General features: G+C 35.1%; 1 protein-coding gene across 2 annotated transcripts in view; it reads left to right on the top strand.

The window, feature by feature from the left end:
* The window catches only part of DYNC2H1 (dynein cytoplasmic 2 heavy chain 1), a 139,928-nt gene that overhangs the window by 102,147 nt on the left and 18,101 nt on the right, over positions 1-19,680 (top strand). For both annotated transcript variants that reach the window (XM_090133939.1, XM_031595889.2), the window contains exons 83-85: positions 2,448-2,564; positions 10,608-10,817; positions 13,708-13,797. In XM_090133939.1, the coding sequence (XP_089990065.1) occupies positions 2,448-2,564; positions 10,608-10,817; positions 13,708-13,797 (417 nt within the window). The remainder of the gene's footprint in view (positions 1-2,447; positions 2,565-10,607; positions 10,818-13,707; positions 13,798-19,680) is intronic.

Raw genomic sequence — 19,680 nt, 5'->3', positions numbered from 1 at the left:
ATTTTAATCTCGTCAACCCCACCTTTACTAATATATACAATTTACATTCTCCTAAGATGACAATGAGAGAAAAGCATACAGTATATGACTTTTCCACTAAGGAGGAACAAAAATATTTGGTAATAGTTTCTGTGTACTGTCCATAGTTTTTAGATGCTCTATTCACAAATCAATTAATCTATCAGTTTTTCTTTAAATAGTTTTATTGTTTTCTTTTACTTAAAACAGGCAGTTCCTGCAAAGATTCATGCTTCTAAATAACCTTCTTATCCATCCATGACCAAACCATTTCTGTGATTGCTTTTACATTTTGATTGCTTTTATTTCCATTCTCTCATACTTTTGTGGTACATACATCCTTTTTTATGGTAATTTTTCCCCAATTTATCATATATTCAAAATATTTAGATGTGTATTCGAACTGTACCTGTACAACATACAAAGGTTTTTAAGAATATTAATGTATGTATTAAAAGCATACATTGAGATTACAAAGGTAAGCAAAGATCAGGTATTGTAAAAAATATTCTGATTTTGATTATCCTCTTTGATACAAATATGAGTACATTTTCAGATTGCTTAGTACTGTAACTACATCTGTCTGCTTTGTACCTTTCCAAAATAGACTGCAAAAGATCTACATGTCTGCATCTGAGTCGGGTCACTTCCAAGGCTCTCTTTGTGGTCATAGAACTGTCATGTTTAAGGCATGATGGATTTTATTGTAGAGTAGGTAACTGATTGTAAGGTGACCTGTTGATAGCTACCTCACATACTGTAATATAGCGAGAGGAGCTGACTATTCCTTGATCGATTTCAGTACTATGCATAGTGGCCTCCCTCATCCCAGAAGTTACTTTTTGTCCTTGGATTCAGATGGCTAATCACATTCCCTTTTTCATCTGTGTCAAGGTCTCACTCCAGGTACTCAACCAGTGTGTGCACATTTCTGCCCTGTCACATATTAGGCCTATTTTTGTCCTTTCTATGACTCCCATGAAAATCAATTTGTTATGTATAAACTTATTTGTTTCGCCTAGAGATGAGTACAGCTCCCATGGAGGGAACTGTTCATCTTCTCTGAGATCTAGAAGAATCACAGAGTATGCAGAATTCTCTAGGAGAAGAGATCATATTTTCATTTGTGATGGAACTAAAAAATGTGGTTTTTTTCAGAATTACCGTATTTTTTATCAGTACTATTTTAGCTTATCTAAAAGTATCTTAAAACATGTTATTCTAAAAATAGGTTTATGTACTATACAATATATTTTATATATACTTGTAGTTTATAATACATTCATCTTAAGATTTAGATTTGTGTCTTGTGAGATGTTTAACATAAGTATAAACTATAGTAACTGTTATAAATGTTAGAGTATATATAAATGTTAGAGTTCAGTGTAGAACCATCTTGTAGTGCTTCATACTCCTTATTGAGGCTGGTAAAAAAAAAAATAAAATGCTTCAACTAAATAAAATCACACACAAAAGGATGTGTTACTTCACTGTATATATTTCAACAAAAGAAAGTAAGTCTAAACTCAGCAGATACAGCTTGATTTAATATGCTACCAATTAAATAATCCAATCCTTTTGACCAGTTAACAAAATTTGTATTATCAAGCTTAGTGCTTTGAAGTCAAGTAAAAGAGAGTAAGTCTTTCTATAACATGTTTTGCAAAAAACATTCTGTGAAAAGTAACTGAAATTTACTTAACATACTTCAGATATCCCTGCTTAAGGGGCGCACACTGCTTTTTCTCTTTATAAGTTTAATTGCAGTATCTCTTAATGAACATATTCATTTTATCAATTTGTTTGTTTGTTTGCTAATAAGCAGTATCAGCTGGATTTGATAAACGGAGAGCTCCCCTTCTTTCTGAGAGTTTGGTAGTTATTCTTTAATTACTTAAAAGTATATTTACTCATTTAAAAAGAGAAATAATGTTTTTCTAAGTGAGTAAATACACATTTAACTAATCTGAGCTAGCAAGAAGAGCTAAGAAAGAGATCCATGGGAGATGAGAATGAATTTATTGTAATTCTCTTGGAATTTTGTTGCCTGATACATACTGTATATGTTTAGTATGTACTCTGTTGTGTTATTGATATTTTTTTTAGCTCAAGCTTTTTTCTGTAGATTATGTGGAAAAGAGGATTTTGATTGAATTATACACCTCATTAGTTTTTAAATTACAGTTGAACACAGGCAGTGAATATGATAAGAAAAATAAAGGGAGGTTTTTGATTTGAACTTAATCTGAATGAGGCTCAGGTATATGTTTGTATATGGATATTGCCTGTGTTTTAATAGATGATGATTAGTAATTAAATATGCAGAAAAGTATAGTCCATGGATAAATTAGAAAGTATTTGTTACTTGCATTTTTGTACATTTTTATTTATCCTTCTTCACGATCTGCCTTTGTTTTCCCAACGCTCAGGTCATTTCACAGCTTCGGATCCTGAGCAGGTCAGTAAGTGCTGGCTGCAAATTTGACAGAGAAGTATGGTCAGCTGAACTTTCACCTATTCTCAGCCTATGGAAGAAACTTAATCAGGTAGGAAAGTAGCTTTGAAAAGGCAACTTTTTTCTTCCTAGTAACTACATTGAAAGTAAGGTTTAACAAATTGTCTTGGTTACTGAAACATAAGGAGCTTAGAAGTAAATGAAATGCATTTGAAGTGGGAAGTGTAATGTTACATGTATGTAATTAGCTGTGAAGTCTGCATGTGGTATAATAGCCCATCTCTTGCTGCTTCATATGGAATTGAGACCACGCTCATAAGACATGATTAACATCTTGCATTTGTATTCACAAAATGTTTTTCTTCTATGGCACTGAAGTATGCTCACTAGCTTTAAGCTGCTGATTCATTTAAATCCTTCTACAAAGCTTGTAATATCCAGTATCACTTCCTTTTTGTTTGACTGGGTTCATCTTGGTGGCTGGTTTTTTCATGTGTGATATAAAGCTTGGTTTCCAGTCATTTTTTGTTGGTCTTCATTTACCTGTAATGTGTGCACATTGTCTTTGAAATGCAGGTACTAGGCATCTAGGGGAAGATTTTTCTCACCAAATCTCAGATGCCTACTTAGTCATGAGGTCATATTTTCTCTTCAGTGCTAAGAAACAGAGCAGAGACATCACAGCCTAAAAATATGTCTTGTACATAAGAACACTGGAATGAGAAAAATCTTTCCCTTACTTAGATAATAGCATACAAAAGAGTGACATGAGGTATACATTAGAATTCACAATTACATTTTGAAATATCTCAAATCCTTTTCTTATACATACTAAGTGTATGATAAATCAAATTTTTGTCAAAATAATCTCTTGCTACTAAATAATTCATGATGAAATCTGTCAGCCCTGAAACAGACTGTTGTTAATCAGGTGATCCTATAAAGAACAGCAGTATATTTCAGCGTGACACCTTCCATTATACCTTGCTAATAGGAGGTTGGTTCTTTACATACCTTTATGCCTGCAATCCTTCTATTCAAGAGTTCTGATGAAACCGTTTTATACATACATATGTACACGTATACAATCAGAAAATTAGAGATTTTGATAGTAATGTGTGGTAGACTGGTAAATGAAACAAGTTTTAAACTCTACTACATTAATACTTACTAACAGCACCCACTGCTAGCAATTAGTTCTTTTGCATTATTAATCATTAGTACTATACATACAAAGCACTTATTCTTTAAAACTTGTATCATAAATTAGTTGTGTCTATACAGTATCATGAATAAGCAAGCCATGTATTTTTTTGCTGTGGTCTTTGATCTTAGTTATCCAGGTGAAGGTAATCAAGCCTTAGAGTTCTGTGTCAGGGAAAGCTGGACTCAAATGAGGACTTGCCTGTTGCCCTCAAATTTGAGATCCTCTTTTATAGAAGTTTTCAGTTGCATGATGTCTTAATCTTTTATTTTTAACTGTGCAATGCTTTGGAGTTGTTTTTTTTTTTTCGCTGTAGCAGGTAACTTAATTACATAGCTATTTTTCTTTCTTGTTTACCTGTATCATCTTGTCATAAAGCAGAAGCAGTCTTTCCAGATCTTAACGTTGCCCTTCGCCAGTGACCAGCAGATGACCATTGGTTAGTTTTGTTCATAGTTAGCACAGTTCTCTTTTTAGCCTGTAACTTTTAAAGCCTTTACTGTTGTCCCATATTTAACACTGGGAGAAACCTCGTCAAAAAACAAGCTGTCTTCACATATCGATTACAAGCTTAGAAGATCATCCCTGGGACCTCATAGTAATAGTCTAGCTAGTACAGCCTTTTCCTAGCAGTAGCAGTTTTACCACTGACCATCTTTCATTTTCTCCATTTGAGTTACCATATAGTTTGTATAGTATAGAGAACTGAGCAGCTAGTTTCTTTCAAAGGTGTTTGCTGATGTGAAAGTAGATATTCTTGACGCACTGTACCTGAAAACTTCCTTAGAGATGCAAAATGCTCGTTTTGATCTGTGTTGTAATAAGGGCTCAGTTTTGTCAACCTTAAACAATCCTTTGTTCACTGTATCACAAATCATTAAATATTCATAGCCAGGTATAACACAGAAGTTGCAGGAGACCTGTGATCTGCTGGGTAGGATGCAGAGGCAAAGTGAGACATCTCAGATGTCACTAGATGCACACCTGAATCAACGTTATGGTACCTATCTATACTTCTGCTTCATTCTAAATAGAGGAAAAAGTATCACTGTGCATCTAAAAAAGAATCTATATTTGACTTGCATTCTTACTGCTCATGTGTACATTTTTACTGCAATGTGTGGGGAAAGAAAAAACGAACAAAAAGATTATTTCAGCTTTCTTTGGCTTTCTAACATTTTTCTGCTGTTAATTTTTTTGTCATTTGTAGATCTCCTTTAGAATAGGTTGATGTCTAGCCTGATGTAGTTTTTTTGGTGAGAATGTTTGCATAAGTTTCAAAACATATATGTCTTTCATCAGTACTTGCTTTAATAGACTGTTTGCTTTACATTTTGAAAAGGCTTAAGCATCTAAAAAAAATTTACATACATTGCTACATTATGATTCTTTACTCGTTGTTCAATGTTTGTTTTCAGAAGTTTTAAATAAAGATCTGGAAATTGAAATAAAGAAAATAGTTGAATTGCTGCTCAAGTTGAGATCCACACATGATTTTATTCTTGCATAAATGGACACAGAATATTAGCTAAAATGATCGCCTGATTACAAAGAAGTAAAATCACAAAAAACTGTTGTTTTTTTTTTTTTTTGTCAAAATCCTATGCCTGTGAAGTTTCTTCAATTTATTCTCAGTTCTGGAAGCATATCATTTTTATGTAGCTGCAGACTATCAGTATCTTTTTTTTTTTTTTCTTTTACCTGTTGGAAACAGATATTAGTAAAGTAGAAGCAGATGGGATAGATGCTAACAAGACTTGTAAGAGATATGGAAGGAAGTGTCTCCTTCCTGTCAAATGTACTTATTCCCAGTGGTAGTTGGAAATAGTGGTTAACTGTTTCAAACTGTCTGAGACTCAGGAAGTATAGATCCATATAGATCTGTAATCTAATACAGGTCTTAATTGATTCTAGTTAACATAATTTTAAAGCTGTTTTTAAAATCACTTTTTATTCCAAAGGCAGAAGTGCAGCAGAGGCTCATTATAGAGCCTCATATGTCGACAAAGGTTAACTGTGTTTTTCAAACATTTTTATTCCAGTTCTGAGTATGTAAATCAAGGATTAACTCAAGAAAGATTATCTTACAAGTGCCATGAAAATAGTTATTCAGCATCTAAGTGCTGATGATTCTGAAGCATGAGAAAATGTACAACTTTACTTAGATGTGACTTATATAATGCCTACTGAAATACATTATCATAATCTTCAAATGTGCATATATGTTTGTCTGTACTGTGTTAATACTGTATTTTTGTGAGTGTTCGAGTTTAGATGAAACAATAAATAACAACTGACTACATGTTTCTCTGAACTGAATGTCAATATTTAAACCAATAAAATTAGTATGGAGCACATAATCAGTGGTAGAATTTAAGTAGCCAAAGAATTTGAGAAATCAATGATAAAACACATTTCACCTGACTCTGGCCAGTATGGTGGTTTCGCACTGATGGCTAGCTAAAATCCACCGTGCTGCTCTCCTGCACCCTTTTCTCAAGCAAAACAGACAGAGGTACATTAGTGTAATCTACTCCCTACTGCAAAGAGCTGCAGCTCTGCCCTAGGATTCTCCATGGCTGTGGCTCCTTCAGGCCATATCCACTCCAGCATGGAATCTGTTTGATTTTTTTTTTTTGTGAAAGCAAATTGTCATTTCTTATTCTATAGTACAGAGAGCAGCTAGTAGAGGCAGGGAATGTACGAAGAAGTTGGCACAGCAGTTTTTGCAGAAGAGCCCACTGGAGGCAACCAGAAACTGCTCTGCATACACCTCAAGAATGGTAGTGACATTCTGCAGGGTACAGTCCCTGGCAGCTATTGGAGCAAATAAAAATTAAAATTAGAAATTTAAATCAAACATAGCTCTAGAAGGAGTCAGCTCTGCAGGTCTTGTACTCCAGATTACCCCTGCCAGAATGGCTGGTTGCTATGTGAAAGAACATCAAGGAGTAATAGTGTCAGGGCCAAACAAGCTTCAGAAATCTTTTCACAATAGTACACATCTGAGTTCACTACAAATAGCAAACCTTCCTAGAGGCCAGGTCAGCAAGCAGGAACTGCTTTTCCCTGAAGCACTGAGTTGGCTGCTGCTATTGCTCAGTATTCCTTCCTTGTACTTCTTTGTGGCCCCAGTTTAATTGGCTTGTGAGTTTCATTGGACACTGCTTCCACCTCCCTCATTGCTTATGAGGGCACTGTATCTGTGTGCAGTCTTGAGATGGAGCAGGAACGATCTTTGTGCGAGAAGTCACAAGCTTGCCTTTGCCCTCCTGTGAGTAGTTCTTTCCTACATCCTACAGGCAGACACCACTTTCAGCCACTTCAAAGAAGCTGGAGGTTGGCTCTTTTACTTACATCATGCTTACAGTCTGTTTCTGTTTGAATTATGCATTGATGTGCTCAAAGTCACACTAGCAAACCTTCCTTTTCTGTTTAGCTGTTATGGATTGATACAGTATCTTTTCAAACCACCATTTATGTTAGCTTCCTTTGAAAATACTCATTTTTATTCTTAGTGTTGGAGAGCACCTTTGTAATAAATACTGACCTAAAACTGTTGCAGTGCCTCTCACTGTGATTTAGTAATAGTTTAACTCTAATCAAAGCAATTAAACTCTTATGAACCTGATCTTAAGTTAAAAAAGGAAAAAAAAAAAGCAACCTAGCACACAAGCCAATTATGCTCAGTATAAGCTTGCATACCAGATTATTTACTGATGGAAATGAAGGCTCTACTAAATAACTTGTCAAACAATTGTTACGCAAGATTTTAAACATGTCTTCCTTGATGTCGGTTGATGCCCCACCACAGCCTGCTGGTTGTACAGCACCATCAGACTAATCCAATCTCCTCATGTTCTGGTGTATTTCCTCTTCTCACACTACCTTCTGCCATGACAGCGTAGACCAGGTCCCATATAAGGACATAATTGTTAAGTAGAGATGTAGAGCACTGTCCAAAATAATGCAGGCATTGCCTATCATATGACAGTTTTCAGGGAAGTGCAAGCATTGCAGCTGGGGCTGCATAAGGGTTCCATCATGTCCAAATGATGGCCTGCTGCAAACAGAGACAAGAGTAAGTGCTGTATTTTGTTTGCAGGATGGGTGCATTTTTTTGCCTTGCTTCGGGGAAACTCTTTAATATCTTTATCAAAGTTAAAAGGCCCACTCATACTAAAAATTCTGAAACTGTTTCAAAGCAGCATTTGCTGAATGTAAGATCACAAGCTGTTATGGCTGCCAAAATCCATGTGCTCCGTCTTCTGTTGTATTTGTAAACTGAAGGTTACCTAATTGTTTTTATAACGTTGCAAAATGCTACAAGACAATTGAAAATTAGTGGGTTGTTACTCCTTAATCTGAAAGATAGAAACCTCAGCTTTAAGAAAAGAGCATTACTTTTTTAACCAAGGAAAATCAATGAAATGGGAATAGACAGTCATTCTTTCATGTATTTTCAGCAAAGAAATAATTGTGTAATACATAGTAAAAGCTTTATATCTAAACAAACAGCCAGAGAAACAGGAGAGCAGAATAAGTACATCAAAAGACCAATGAAAGATTCCAAGAAGCACCACAAATGAAACTGAATTTAGGATCAAATGCGGAACTAATCAAATACAGAAAATATATTTTTGTTATAGCTGTTACATTTCTGAGGATACAGCTTTCAGAACATACAGGGTTTGAAAAAGCTGAGTTCCGGAAGATTGTGCAGGAAAGCTTTGAGCAGCTTAGGTGAGACTGTAAAAAATCTTACATTGTACAGAGATAGGGACAAGTATAGAATGGAGCGAGGGAAAATGATCAAAGTCTCAAAATACATCTAATTTAATATTGATAGTATTATGTAGTATCTAATGCTAAAGATTAGAACCTATTTTCAAATTTCTTATCATTAGGAAAGAGCACTCAATGCTTCAGAAGTTCTTCATCTTAATTTCAAAGCAGGTCATGAGAATATTTTTAAAGCTGATGTGAGTTATATACATAATAGATTTTAAGGGAGTGTAATAGAACGTTAAACATATAAGCTGATATCAGTATTCACGTTTAATTTTGCTATAAAAGTGGCAGATTGGTTCTTTTAACAAATTCCCAGGAGAAAGCATTAAAGCATTATGAAATGAATGTATGGCTCATAGAAGACGGTTACATAATGGGCAGCATGGAGGAACTTGGAGGCCTCCTGCTTCAGTAAGTTTTTCGTGAATGGAGATAGGATATGTGGAAGACTGAGCAAAGCATTGTCTTTTTTTCTGTCCCTTTTTGCAATTAAATACTCCAACAAGAAATGATCAACTGGACTGTGCTGCAGAACCAAGAAGTAATTTATATCACATATGATCTGGAGCACAGATCACATAATTATATTCTTGTTATTCAGTGAACTATGGCCTTAGAAGAACCAAAGTGAAACTCATACTGTAATTTCAGGATTCATGTAAAGACAAAATTCAAAACTTGACTTTTATAAATGCTGTATATTTTTTACACTTTGTACAGTGAGTTTGTTGTATACCATTTTCATGGTGTGGGGAGGACCCTATCCATCATTTTTCAATCAGTCATAATGTTAAGTATATTAGTCTTTCAGTTAGCATTATGTTTTGCTTAGTAGTTGAGTATTTGTTCTGATAGAGTGCCTGGGAAAGGTTATGGAGGCAAACATCCTATGTGTTCTGGATAGCAAGATGCCCCTCGTCCGGGCAATTAGTTCCTTACAGAGAGCCATCAGCCCTATAGGTGCAACCGTGTGAATTACATAGGAACTGTATTCAGTTAAGCTTTTTCTGCATCCCTTCCATCCCTGGGTTGTTTTATGGTTTATTTTTGTTTTTTCCTCTTTTGTTATTGCTCGAAGAACAGCTTATTAGACAGCTTTTCTCAAAATTGCTGAGTAGTTGATATCAGTGGCTCTAGTTTTGTCTCGTGGGAAGGGATTCTTCTTGCAGTGTAACAGAAGTTTCCACTGTTGATCTGCAGACATGCAGTGACTGTCAGCTTAAAACACGCTACTACTACTGGACAATTTGATAATGCAAACTGTTGCTGTTTATTATTCACTCCACTGTAAATAGATATCATGTGTAACTGGGCAAGGTTTATAAATACTGATAACATATATGTTTGTGTTGTACTTAGTATGTGGTTATCCTTTGTCATACACAAAAATTAAAACTGTGTGCTTAGTTTTTGAAATATATTGTACTCTGAAATGCAGTTTGTTTCTTAATAGAACAGTCCCACTATCTATACTGTTCATTATAAAAAAGATTGCTTCAATTTTCCTGTTATTAAATGTAATTCCTTAGGTAAGACATCTTATCCTAAATCAAGGTAATAAATACCAGGCGTCGGGAATAAATGAGCGTGATAAGAAAAAGAGATGTATAGAATTGCATCTATCTAAAATAAAGTACTGCATGACTGTGTATATATCTTGTATTTAAGAGATACAGTGATCCTGCTAATCAATTTTGGGATGAAGTGTATGAACTCTCTGCTTTGCCTGTCATAATTTATGAAATAACTGTGTAGTCTTATCAGAGCAAAAGCTATATCTGCAATGTGGTGCATATTGACCAATGCAGTCTTGTTATGCAGAGTATGCTACTGATTACTGTATTGGCATATTAATGTAAATGTTATTAACAGTGATTTAGATAAATAATTTTAAAGAATCCCTTGCTTTTAAAGTAATGAGGTGAATAGAATTGTCTGAGGTTGGTGCCTTTACTGAACATCATAGGGATAATAGTGAAAGTGTTGTATTTTTGATTCAGTCTCCAGAAGAAGGGAATGTCTGAACTACTTCACAGATACCAAGGTCTCTTGAGGTATCAAAAATTAAACAAAGAATACCTGTTATAACATCATAGTTTCCCTCAGCTTATTAACTGGATGTCACGTGTTCTTTTTTAGAATTCTAACCTGATTCATCAGAAGGTGACTCCTCCTGTGGAGCAACAAGGATCTCCAATCTTATCGTTCATTACTCTTGAACAATTTAGTGCTATTCGCCTTGTGCAAAGTGTCCATCAGTCACTGGCTTCTTTAAGTAAAGTCATTAGAGGTACCTCATTACTGAGTTCTGAAGTACAAAGGCTTGCAAGTTCTCTGATAAATCAGAAGGTAAGTATTTTTTCAAAAGTTTATATTAAAAGTGATGAAAATAAAAACTCAGTGATATTCTGGTACGTATATTTATGTCACCATTTATTCTAAGCTTTTCTTATTAACAGTTACTCTAAAATTGATTAGTGAGTTCCAGAGGTTCTTAAACATATGTGGATCTTTTGGGTGGTGATTATACTTAAGAGTTCAAAATGGATTCTCAGATGTATAATGGAGGTTCAATACTGTCTGAAGGCCTCGAGTAGAGCAGGTTATTTCTCTCCTTTAACAAATGGCTGTCTATGTTACAAATAGCTATTTCTAAGCAATCATGAGCAACTTCCAGTATTAAAACATAGCTGTTTTACATCTTGGAGTTCAGGCACATCTGTGCAGCTCTTATGGTTAACAGATTGCTGCTAAATAAGTTGTATGTTGTTTGGAGATAAGTAAATTCATTATCTGGAAACCTTCCAGATGGCCTTTGGTTTTCAGAATGCTTTTTTGATGTTAGAAAGAAAGGATTATCCATTGAGAAAGCCTCTAGTTAGCCGTATGTATAAAGGTTGCACATATATGTGTGAGTTATCTACATAAATATTTAATTTATTAATATTTATGATCTTTAATAACTAACAGAAATATGTTTTTTATAGAATAAAATCCAAAAAAGTGTTGTTTCAACTATTTGCAGAAGCGTCTGAGTGTATTATATTTTCATTAACCTTTCTCTTACAGACAAATCCAATAAGATTAGAAGTTGTTTAATAGTATTTCCATTCCAAATATGAAACCATTCTGTACAAGTCAAATATATTAGCCATAAAACATGGAAATCTGTCCCCATTCTCCATTTTTTAGATTTTTGTAAATTTTTACTGCAGTCATAATCAGTTTGCAGTCTGCAGTTATTCACTATGGATTACTGGCATACCAGACCAGACATGTTCCTATCAGATTAACCTATCATATTGCCCTATATTCTTGATTTATGAGAAAAGTAACTAAATTGATAGATCTGTTTTATCCACGTTTTCTGGCATCAAAATGGACTTGTTTATAAACTAGTACAATTAACGTCTGCAAATTGCCACACTCTATCAGTAATAGCTTAACAATTGGATTCCAAAGACTGTTCCAAAGACATTCATGTGGAACTCAGTTTTTTTTCCACCTGTAGCAATTTATCATTTGTCTTGATGATAATGCATAATATTGAGACTTCCTCTACAATGGAAAGTAATTCCCAAATATTTGCATGTGTGGAACAGCTCCTGTTTCAAATCATGTTATGTTATTTATTGATCTGTCAAATTTCTAAATAAAACAAAAGTTAAATTATTTGTCTTTTCAGATTAACGAAACAGCATTTCTGAGCAAAATAGCAATACAATTAAAATAAATGAGCATTTTTAGGTAGCAGTCTCATTGTCTTTTTAAACACATTTTGACTGCATTGTTGAAACTGGTGCTAAAGTACAAGTCATAGTAAATCCAAAGCATACATGTAATGTATAATGGTCATTTTTTAGTATTTATGGTAACATTTCTTCTCATTGAGCAAGTTTGGGTTCCTTGTGTGCTTGAGTTGCACCCTTAAATTGGAAGCAGCGGGAGCTATGAGGCTGTCACAAAAATGTACTTAACGATTCTATGCATTTTTATCACTCCCAAGCATCAGTTCAGTGCTTCCTGATCTGCTGAATGAAGTATTTCTGGCATTTTTTATGCGTACTTAACCATTTACCTTGACACAGATCACTTTATTGGATTGTGACCATAAAGCAATCTTTTCAGCAGCTCTCCAGAGAGACTAATAGCAGTCTCTTGTAATCACAGCAGCTAGATCTGTGCATATTTGTCATCTGCAGTGATTTGCTTAATACTTTTTCTCTACACTTTTGTTTATTTTAATGTGGTTGTGAATCAGCTAATAAAAGAGTATTTAAAAAAAACTTACATTTGAAAAGAACAAATATTTTAGTTGTTTTAAGATTACAACATGTGAAGAAGCTGCTAGAATACAAAAAAAAAAGGGGGGGGGAAATAAATGTATGACTTCTGTTAGTAAGTCTGATTTCAACAATTGATTTCAACAGCTGATTTCAGCAATTAGTGTTATTTAAAATTGAAATGTTAATATGCCTCCCTACTAACAATTAGCTAAGATCTTTCTTTTTGACTTAGATTAATTTAGAGTGATATATTATCAATGTAAGTTGAATGCCTTCTAAATGACAGTTGAGTTGTCTATAAATGCATATCTATTAAGAGCCTGCAAAAATTGAAGGATAATGTTTACTCTATTCAAAAAGTAAATAATTATGCAATAAAGCATGCAGCTTTATATAAAGTATAAGTATATAAACTGCTTTATAAGCTGGTTCTGTAGATATACAGAATTTCTGTCCAAAGGTCCAAAAACTTTTTTATCTATAAAGTAGACATGACAGATACTTTGGAAGATGTCTTTTTGTAAGAAGTTCTGTGATCAAATTGTGAAAATCTGCTCAATGCATAGCTGTTAGATCAGGAACTTCAATGAAAGCCCACCTGCAAATGTTAAACAGTGCAAACTGAGATATTTAATACTAAACTTATGTAGTATTATGCAGTGTTTACAAGTTAGTATTTTATGCCAATTATTTTTTAAGTTTTTGTGGAACCTACTGATGTTTCTTGATTGAATAGTAAAGGTTCTCACAGGTTCTCCATCTTTGTGAATCCCATAAAGAATTTACAAAACTAAGACCTTCTTATTAGTGGTTATATGCTTTCATCATTATATTACTTGTACTGACTTCTTTTGAAGAAATATTTTATTTTCAGATTATTTCACTTCATTCAGATTACTAGATTAAAATCAAGTAGTTTTGAAATACTTTCAGTAAGTATCCTTTTATTTCAGTGTCCCCTCACATGGCAAAGCAAGTGGGAAGGTCCAGAAGATCCTTTACAATATATTAGAAGTCTTGTAGCTCGAGCACTTGCCATACAGGTAATTTTAAAGTCATTTTAACTCAGTATTTTGATGTTCGGTGACACAGTATATCGTATGTATTGCGTTATAGTAGTTAGAACTTGTATGATGAAGCTTGTTAAAATGAAGACAGCAGGCAAAGCAATTTGAAGTCTGTAACTTCATAATTAAGTTAAAAATACTGAGTAAAGTTGTTATGTACTTTACAATGGACCTGTGCCTTAGTTTCCAATCATTAATGTCTGTGTGATGAACCGTGGAGGATAAAAAGATACTCAGATTTATCTAAGTAAAGGCATAACCTTCAATCTGGTGGAGAGACACGTACAAAAGAGAAGCAATTTTTATAGAGATAATGCAGAAATTAAAAGGAGACTAGTCTTAAAATAAATATCTGCCTCCTCATGTTTTACAAGGGGATATTTTAGAGGATGCATAATCTGACAACAGCTTTGTCAATCAAGAAAGAAGAGAAAGTTTAGGATTTAAAATAGATAAGTTGGAAGGACCTTCAAAGATTATTGAGTCCAACTGCCTGACCTCTTCAGAGTTAACCAAAAGTTAAAGCATTTATTAAAACATTAATTAGAACATTATCAAAATGCTTCTTGAACACTGACAAGCATGGACATCAATCACATGTCTAGGAAGCCAGTTCCAGTGTCTGGCCACCCACACAACATAGAAGCACTTCCTACCGCCCAGTCTGATATCCCATGACTCAGCTCTGTGTTGTTCCCATCCTGCCATTGGTTCTGGGAACAGAACCCAGCACCTCTCTCTGCTTCCCCTCCTCAGGCTGCTGCAGAGCATTGAGGTTGCCTTTTAGCCTTATCCAAACTGGACAGCTCAGGTGACATCTACCTGTCCTCACACGACATGCCCTCTAGTCTTTATACCAGCTTTGTTGCCTTCTACTGGATGTTTTCAAATATCTTAATATTTTTAGACTGTGTGCCTAGAACTGCGCACAGAAGAGATGAGGCCACACAAACACTAAATATAGCAGGAGCCACCTCTTTTGACTGCCTGGCTATGCTGTGCTTAATGCTCCCCAGAATGCAATTTGCCTCTGCTGCCAGGGCACACTGCTGACTCATGCTGAGCTGGTGTCACCAGCGCCAATCCCTTACTGCTGAGCTGCTTTCCAGACAATCCAGATACTTATCTCCCAGTCAGTATTTGTCTGGCATTGCACTGTCCCAGGTGCAGTACCCAGCATTTATCTTCCTTGAGCTTCATGCCACTGCTGACTGCCCATCTAGATGCCTCTGCTCCTGTCTTTCTAGACCTCTCTCATCTCTCCAGAGAGTTGACAGCATCTTCCTGTTTAGCATCACCAGTAAACTTGCTGAGGTTGTGTTCCATTCCTGCATCCAGACACTGTAAAAGGGCTGAAGTGGACTGTCTCTAGAATTACACCTTGGGGATCACTGCTTGTGAGTGCCAGCCAGATGTAATCCCATTCACTACAATCCATTGAGCTCTACTATTCAGCCAGTTTGTGACCCAGTGTCACATGAACTTGTTTGATTGGACAGTTTTGTCCAGAATGATGCCATGAGGAAGGACAGCATCAAAGACCTTCCTAAAATCTAGGAAGATTACAACGACTACTTTCCCTTTATCCACCAGGTGGAAAGGAGATGAAATTACTTTCCCTTGATGAAACCTTGTTGGCTGTTGTAGTGGAAATATGAAGTCAAGTCTTGAAATAGTGCTTGAGCACCTGGTAGGAAGGCAGGGCCAACCCAGGGGAGCTCAGGTGCATGCAGTGCACATGAGTGAATGGAATGGGTGGCGACCCACCCCTTCCCAGACCTTATTTAAGGGTTACAGTGGAGATGAGGGTATCTCTCTGGAGAACCGTGCATACCTGAGGCCTTCTGAAGGGAAGCAGCTTCTTTTCCTTGTTTCTGTGCCCGTGGCTGTTGTGTTTGAGCAAATCCTTTCTCACTGTAGCCTGGTATCTTGCTGCTCTGCTGTCATGGTTACTCTTTCCATTGCATTACATTACAATAGCTTTATCTTTAAACACTTTTCAATGTGCCCCAGGACAGTCTTCTCCATAACATATCCAGAGACTGAGTTTATGCTAACAAGGTCTTCTCTTATGCCCTTTATGCAGGTGGGTATAACTTGCTGTCTGGGACCTCCCCAGACTTCCACAGCCTCTGGTAAATTGTTGAGAGGTGTCCAGATATAAAGTCTGCTCATTCCTTCAGCGTTCTGAGGTGAATCCCATCAGGCACTGCGGATTTAGGAGCAGTGAGCTGATACAGCTGGTCCCTTACAATTTCAGCGTCCAGACATTTACATTTAAGTAGAAATATCTTTAGTTAAAGTACTTAAATTGATGGGAGAGTTATATCGACAGAGAGATAGAAGTGATGTATTTATCTGCCCACTATAAATTAATATTGAAGGACACAAATGTTAGTATTTTGAATTTATGTAGAAAGTTTTTTCAGGAGTGACCAGTCTTCTGTTGGCTTCAGACAAGAAACAGAAATCATTTGTTTTTGACAGTGTTGTCTGTTGGTATATGACACTTATTTCTGTGAACGTTAGTTTTGACTTATATTCAGAAAGAAGATTTGAAGGGGAACATGATTTCTAGTCATTAACTTTTCTAGAGAAACTACCCAATGGAAGTTTCTGAAGTATTCATAAGATTCTTATTATGCAAATCATTTATTTTGCTTAGTACTTAATTTTACTTAATTCTCTCCTGCAGAAATGGCTCAAACTATGAACAAACAAGTCTGAAAATGTATACTAGCAAGTGATAATGCATATTCAGATGTTATTTGGTCATATTATTACAGTTGAGCTTAGTGCCCTGTGTCTTTTGACATTATTACAGTCATTAATAAAAAGCATAACTTCTGGCTTTCTCTGACTGTGTGTCAGCTTTGCTCATGATCTTCAAGAGTAACTCACAGTTGGTGATTTCTATCATTTATTTGGTTGAATGAATTTCCTTACTTCTACGTTTTCTTAAAATAAGAACTTAAGATTAGAGTACAAGCTTCCTTGTGGAGTACACCTTCCATACAAAGTGGAAATAGTGTAATAGATGAAATTACTGTTAAGTAACAGTAATATGTGGTTTTTAACCAAGCATATTCAAAAAACTTTCCAAAATTTCCATATACTACTCCAGCTAACTATTGACAAATGTACTGCATTATATCACCATGATAGAAATCTTCCTTTCTCATTGTTCATACTGTTGACAGTGTTGTGTATTTGATTTATGATTGAATTGTTTACAACGTAGAAAAAATTTTACTGTCCAAGAGGGACAGCTTATTAAAGCAGACCTTTGCAGTAGATATTTAACTGTGTTCTTAAGTTATAACTTACGTTGTTTTTTTGTTGTTGTTAGCAAAAACAGAAATCAGTCACAGATGACCAGATAATGATTATTACTCTTGATTATTATTATATTGATTATTATTATATTGATATAATTTTATGATGTGAAATATATAATACTATTTTGTTCAAAGAAATTCTTGATCAGGCTGTTTTACTTCTCAAGCTTCTGGTCAGATCTCAACTGAAGCACATTTTCTGTTTTTACTTTAATATGAATTTTACTAGAAAACATGGATTATTTCTTATTATGCACTTAAGTTAAATCATCTTTTTCCCTTAAGTGTGATTCCAATTTATTTTTATGCATGTTACATAAAGATTTTGATTCACCTTAATCATTTTTTAATTAGCTTTCATTTTCCTCTGACTTCTCATTATTATTTTATAAATATATTTTATCATTCATTAAACATATCTTTGGTTTCTCAGGAATTTAATAAAGGCAAATAGATATTCTCATCATTCTGAAAATTATCTTCAAATTTATATTGCAGTGAAGACCCAATTTTTTTTGATCGGTTTAGTTTTATATGAACTTCATCGTGTTTTCCATTGTTAATTGTACCTCCCTCTGTTTCTTTCACTGTAAGATAATGACTCCTACCTTCACCATTTGGGAAACTTTGGTTTTGTGTTCTTGAAGAGGAAAAAAAAAAATACATTGAAACTTGAAAGAGGTAAAGAAAGGTTGTTCCTACTAAGGATGCAGTAGACCTGTACTTAGGCTATTAGTTAAAGGCTGCCTTGTCAAAATATTTACTGCCAGTGCAGAAAATAAAATCAACTTCCTTGTGACAGGAATCGAATGGTGTTGTATTAAAATTTGGGACAGTGTATGGAGAGGCTTCCTTGAAAGCCTTAATTTGTTTAAAAAAAGAAAAAAAGAGATCAAAGTGAATATCTTGGAGGCTTTTCTGAAACTCAAACTGATATGAGGATTCCTGGTGGAAGATATTTTGCAATCATTATTTGTTGTATTTGTTACTATTGGATCCATTGCTGTCTTTCAAATCTTACAAAAACGTTAGGAACCTAGTATTTACTAAACAGCTAAATTAGGATTATAATATGTACTGTACTGTATCTTTCAAATTATCAGTTGGTCTTTGTGTAGATATTATAGCTGTCAGCTAAAATGTACAGAATGAGTGTCTTCAGTTATCAGCATTTTTCGGCTGTATTGTAGTGCCTTACATACCTTCCTTCTTGAGGTGATTTGTTATCTCAGACATTTCTATAGCACAGTTTTGCAGCATTCACAGTGGTGGCATGTGGGCTGGTCTGATAATGTTTTTGTTTATTATGTATATTACTCTCGCATATCAGTTCTGGATGCCTTAGATTTTAGACCTACTGAAAAATACGAGGGAGAAAAAAAAGTGGGCCTGTTTGAACAGTGTTGTCATAACAGCAAAGCAAAAGTAATAGAGGGGAAAGCAAGGAAACGCTGCTTCAAAATGAAAAGCTATGGCTGAACAGCAATTCATTGCACATGAATATTTTGATTGTGAGGAGAGACCATGTCTTTAAAAAGGTAACTGAACTAGAACCCTAGCATGTGGTTCTGGATGTTTCAAGGGATAGCAGAATCCTATAAATATACACTTAAGAAATCTTAATCCAGTGGACTGAAGGCTGTAGTGGATTCCTTGCCTCCTGAGCCCCCTGAGATTACAGGCTGGTGTTTGTCCCCATTTTCCATGTCCTGCAAAGCTGAGGCTGAATTCCAGAATAAGCAGCAAACGTTCTACACAGACACAGCCAGACATGCAGCCTGACACGTAGGAGAAGTACCTACACAGCAGCTACATCAACACTGGCAGCATGAATAGCCCTATTGTGTTTCTTTGGTTTAATCTTCAAGGAAAAAACACCCTTCCATGATTCTCTGATTTTTGATCTCTCTACTGTCTGGTTTCCAATCCCTCAGTCTGCAACAGGCAGCCCAGACCTCTGGCTGATATGGCAAGAGGTTTGTTAGAGGATTCCCTCTCCTCACTTTCCCCAGACAGGGAACACTCTTGCATCTTGCAAGATACTCTTGTATCTTGCCTAGTTTGCATAGCTTTTCGGTTTCTTTTGATAGATTGCTTAGTGGATTTTGGAGCATGAACAATAGCTTGATGATATATCTCGTGTGATCTTAGGAGTAGCTGATTTGGATGGATGGATGATGTTGGCTGCATTCCCCACTTTACTGTTGTTTTTCCCATCACTCTATTATAACATGTATTTGTTTCAGATACGTGTACAATGCAGAATACCTCAGATTTAGTATTTTAATTAAACACAAGGATTACTAAAAATATTGTTCTAAATCTATTCATTCCATTATTTTAAATCAAAGTTCAAAATGCTATAGAGAATCCACTTTATTCTGAAGAATTCTATCAAGAATATCAAAACAAAAATACAACTACAGACTGCTTAATGCTAAGAACGTGAGCATTAATTAGTTATCACAGCTTTCATTTTATTGCAGTATGATTTCACTTTGTTCAGAATTTATCAGCCAGG

This window comes from Phasianus colchicus, chromosome 1 (assembly GCF_987193195.1).
Source record: "Phasianus colchicus chromosome 1, bPhaCol1.hap1.1, whole genome shotgun sequence".
NCBI classification, from domain to species: domain Eukaryota; kingdom Metazoa; phylum Chordata; class Aves; order Galliformes; family Phasianidae; genus Phasianus; species Phasianus colchicus.
This window is presented reverse-complemented; position numbering and strand designations above follow the sequence as displayed.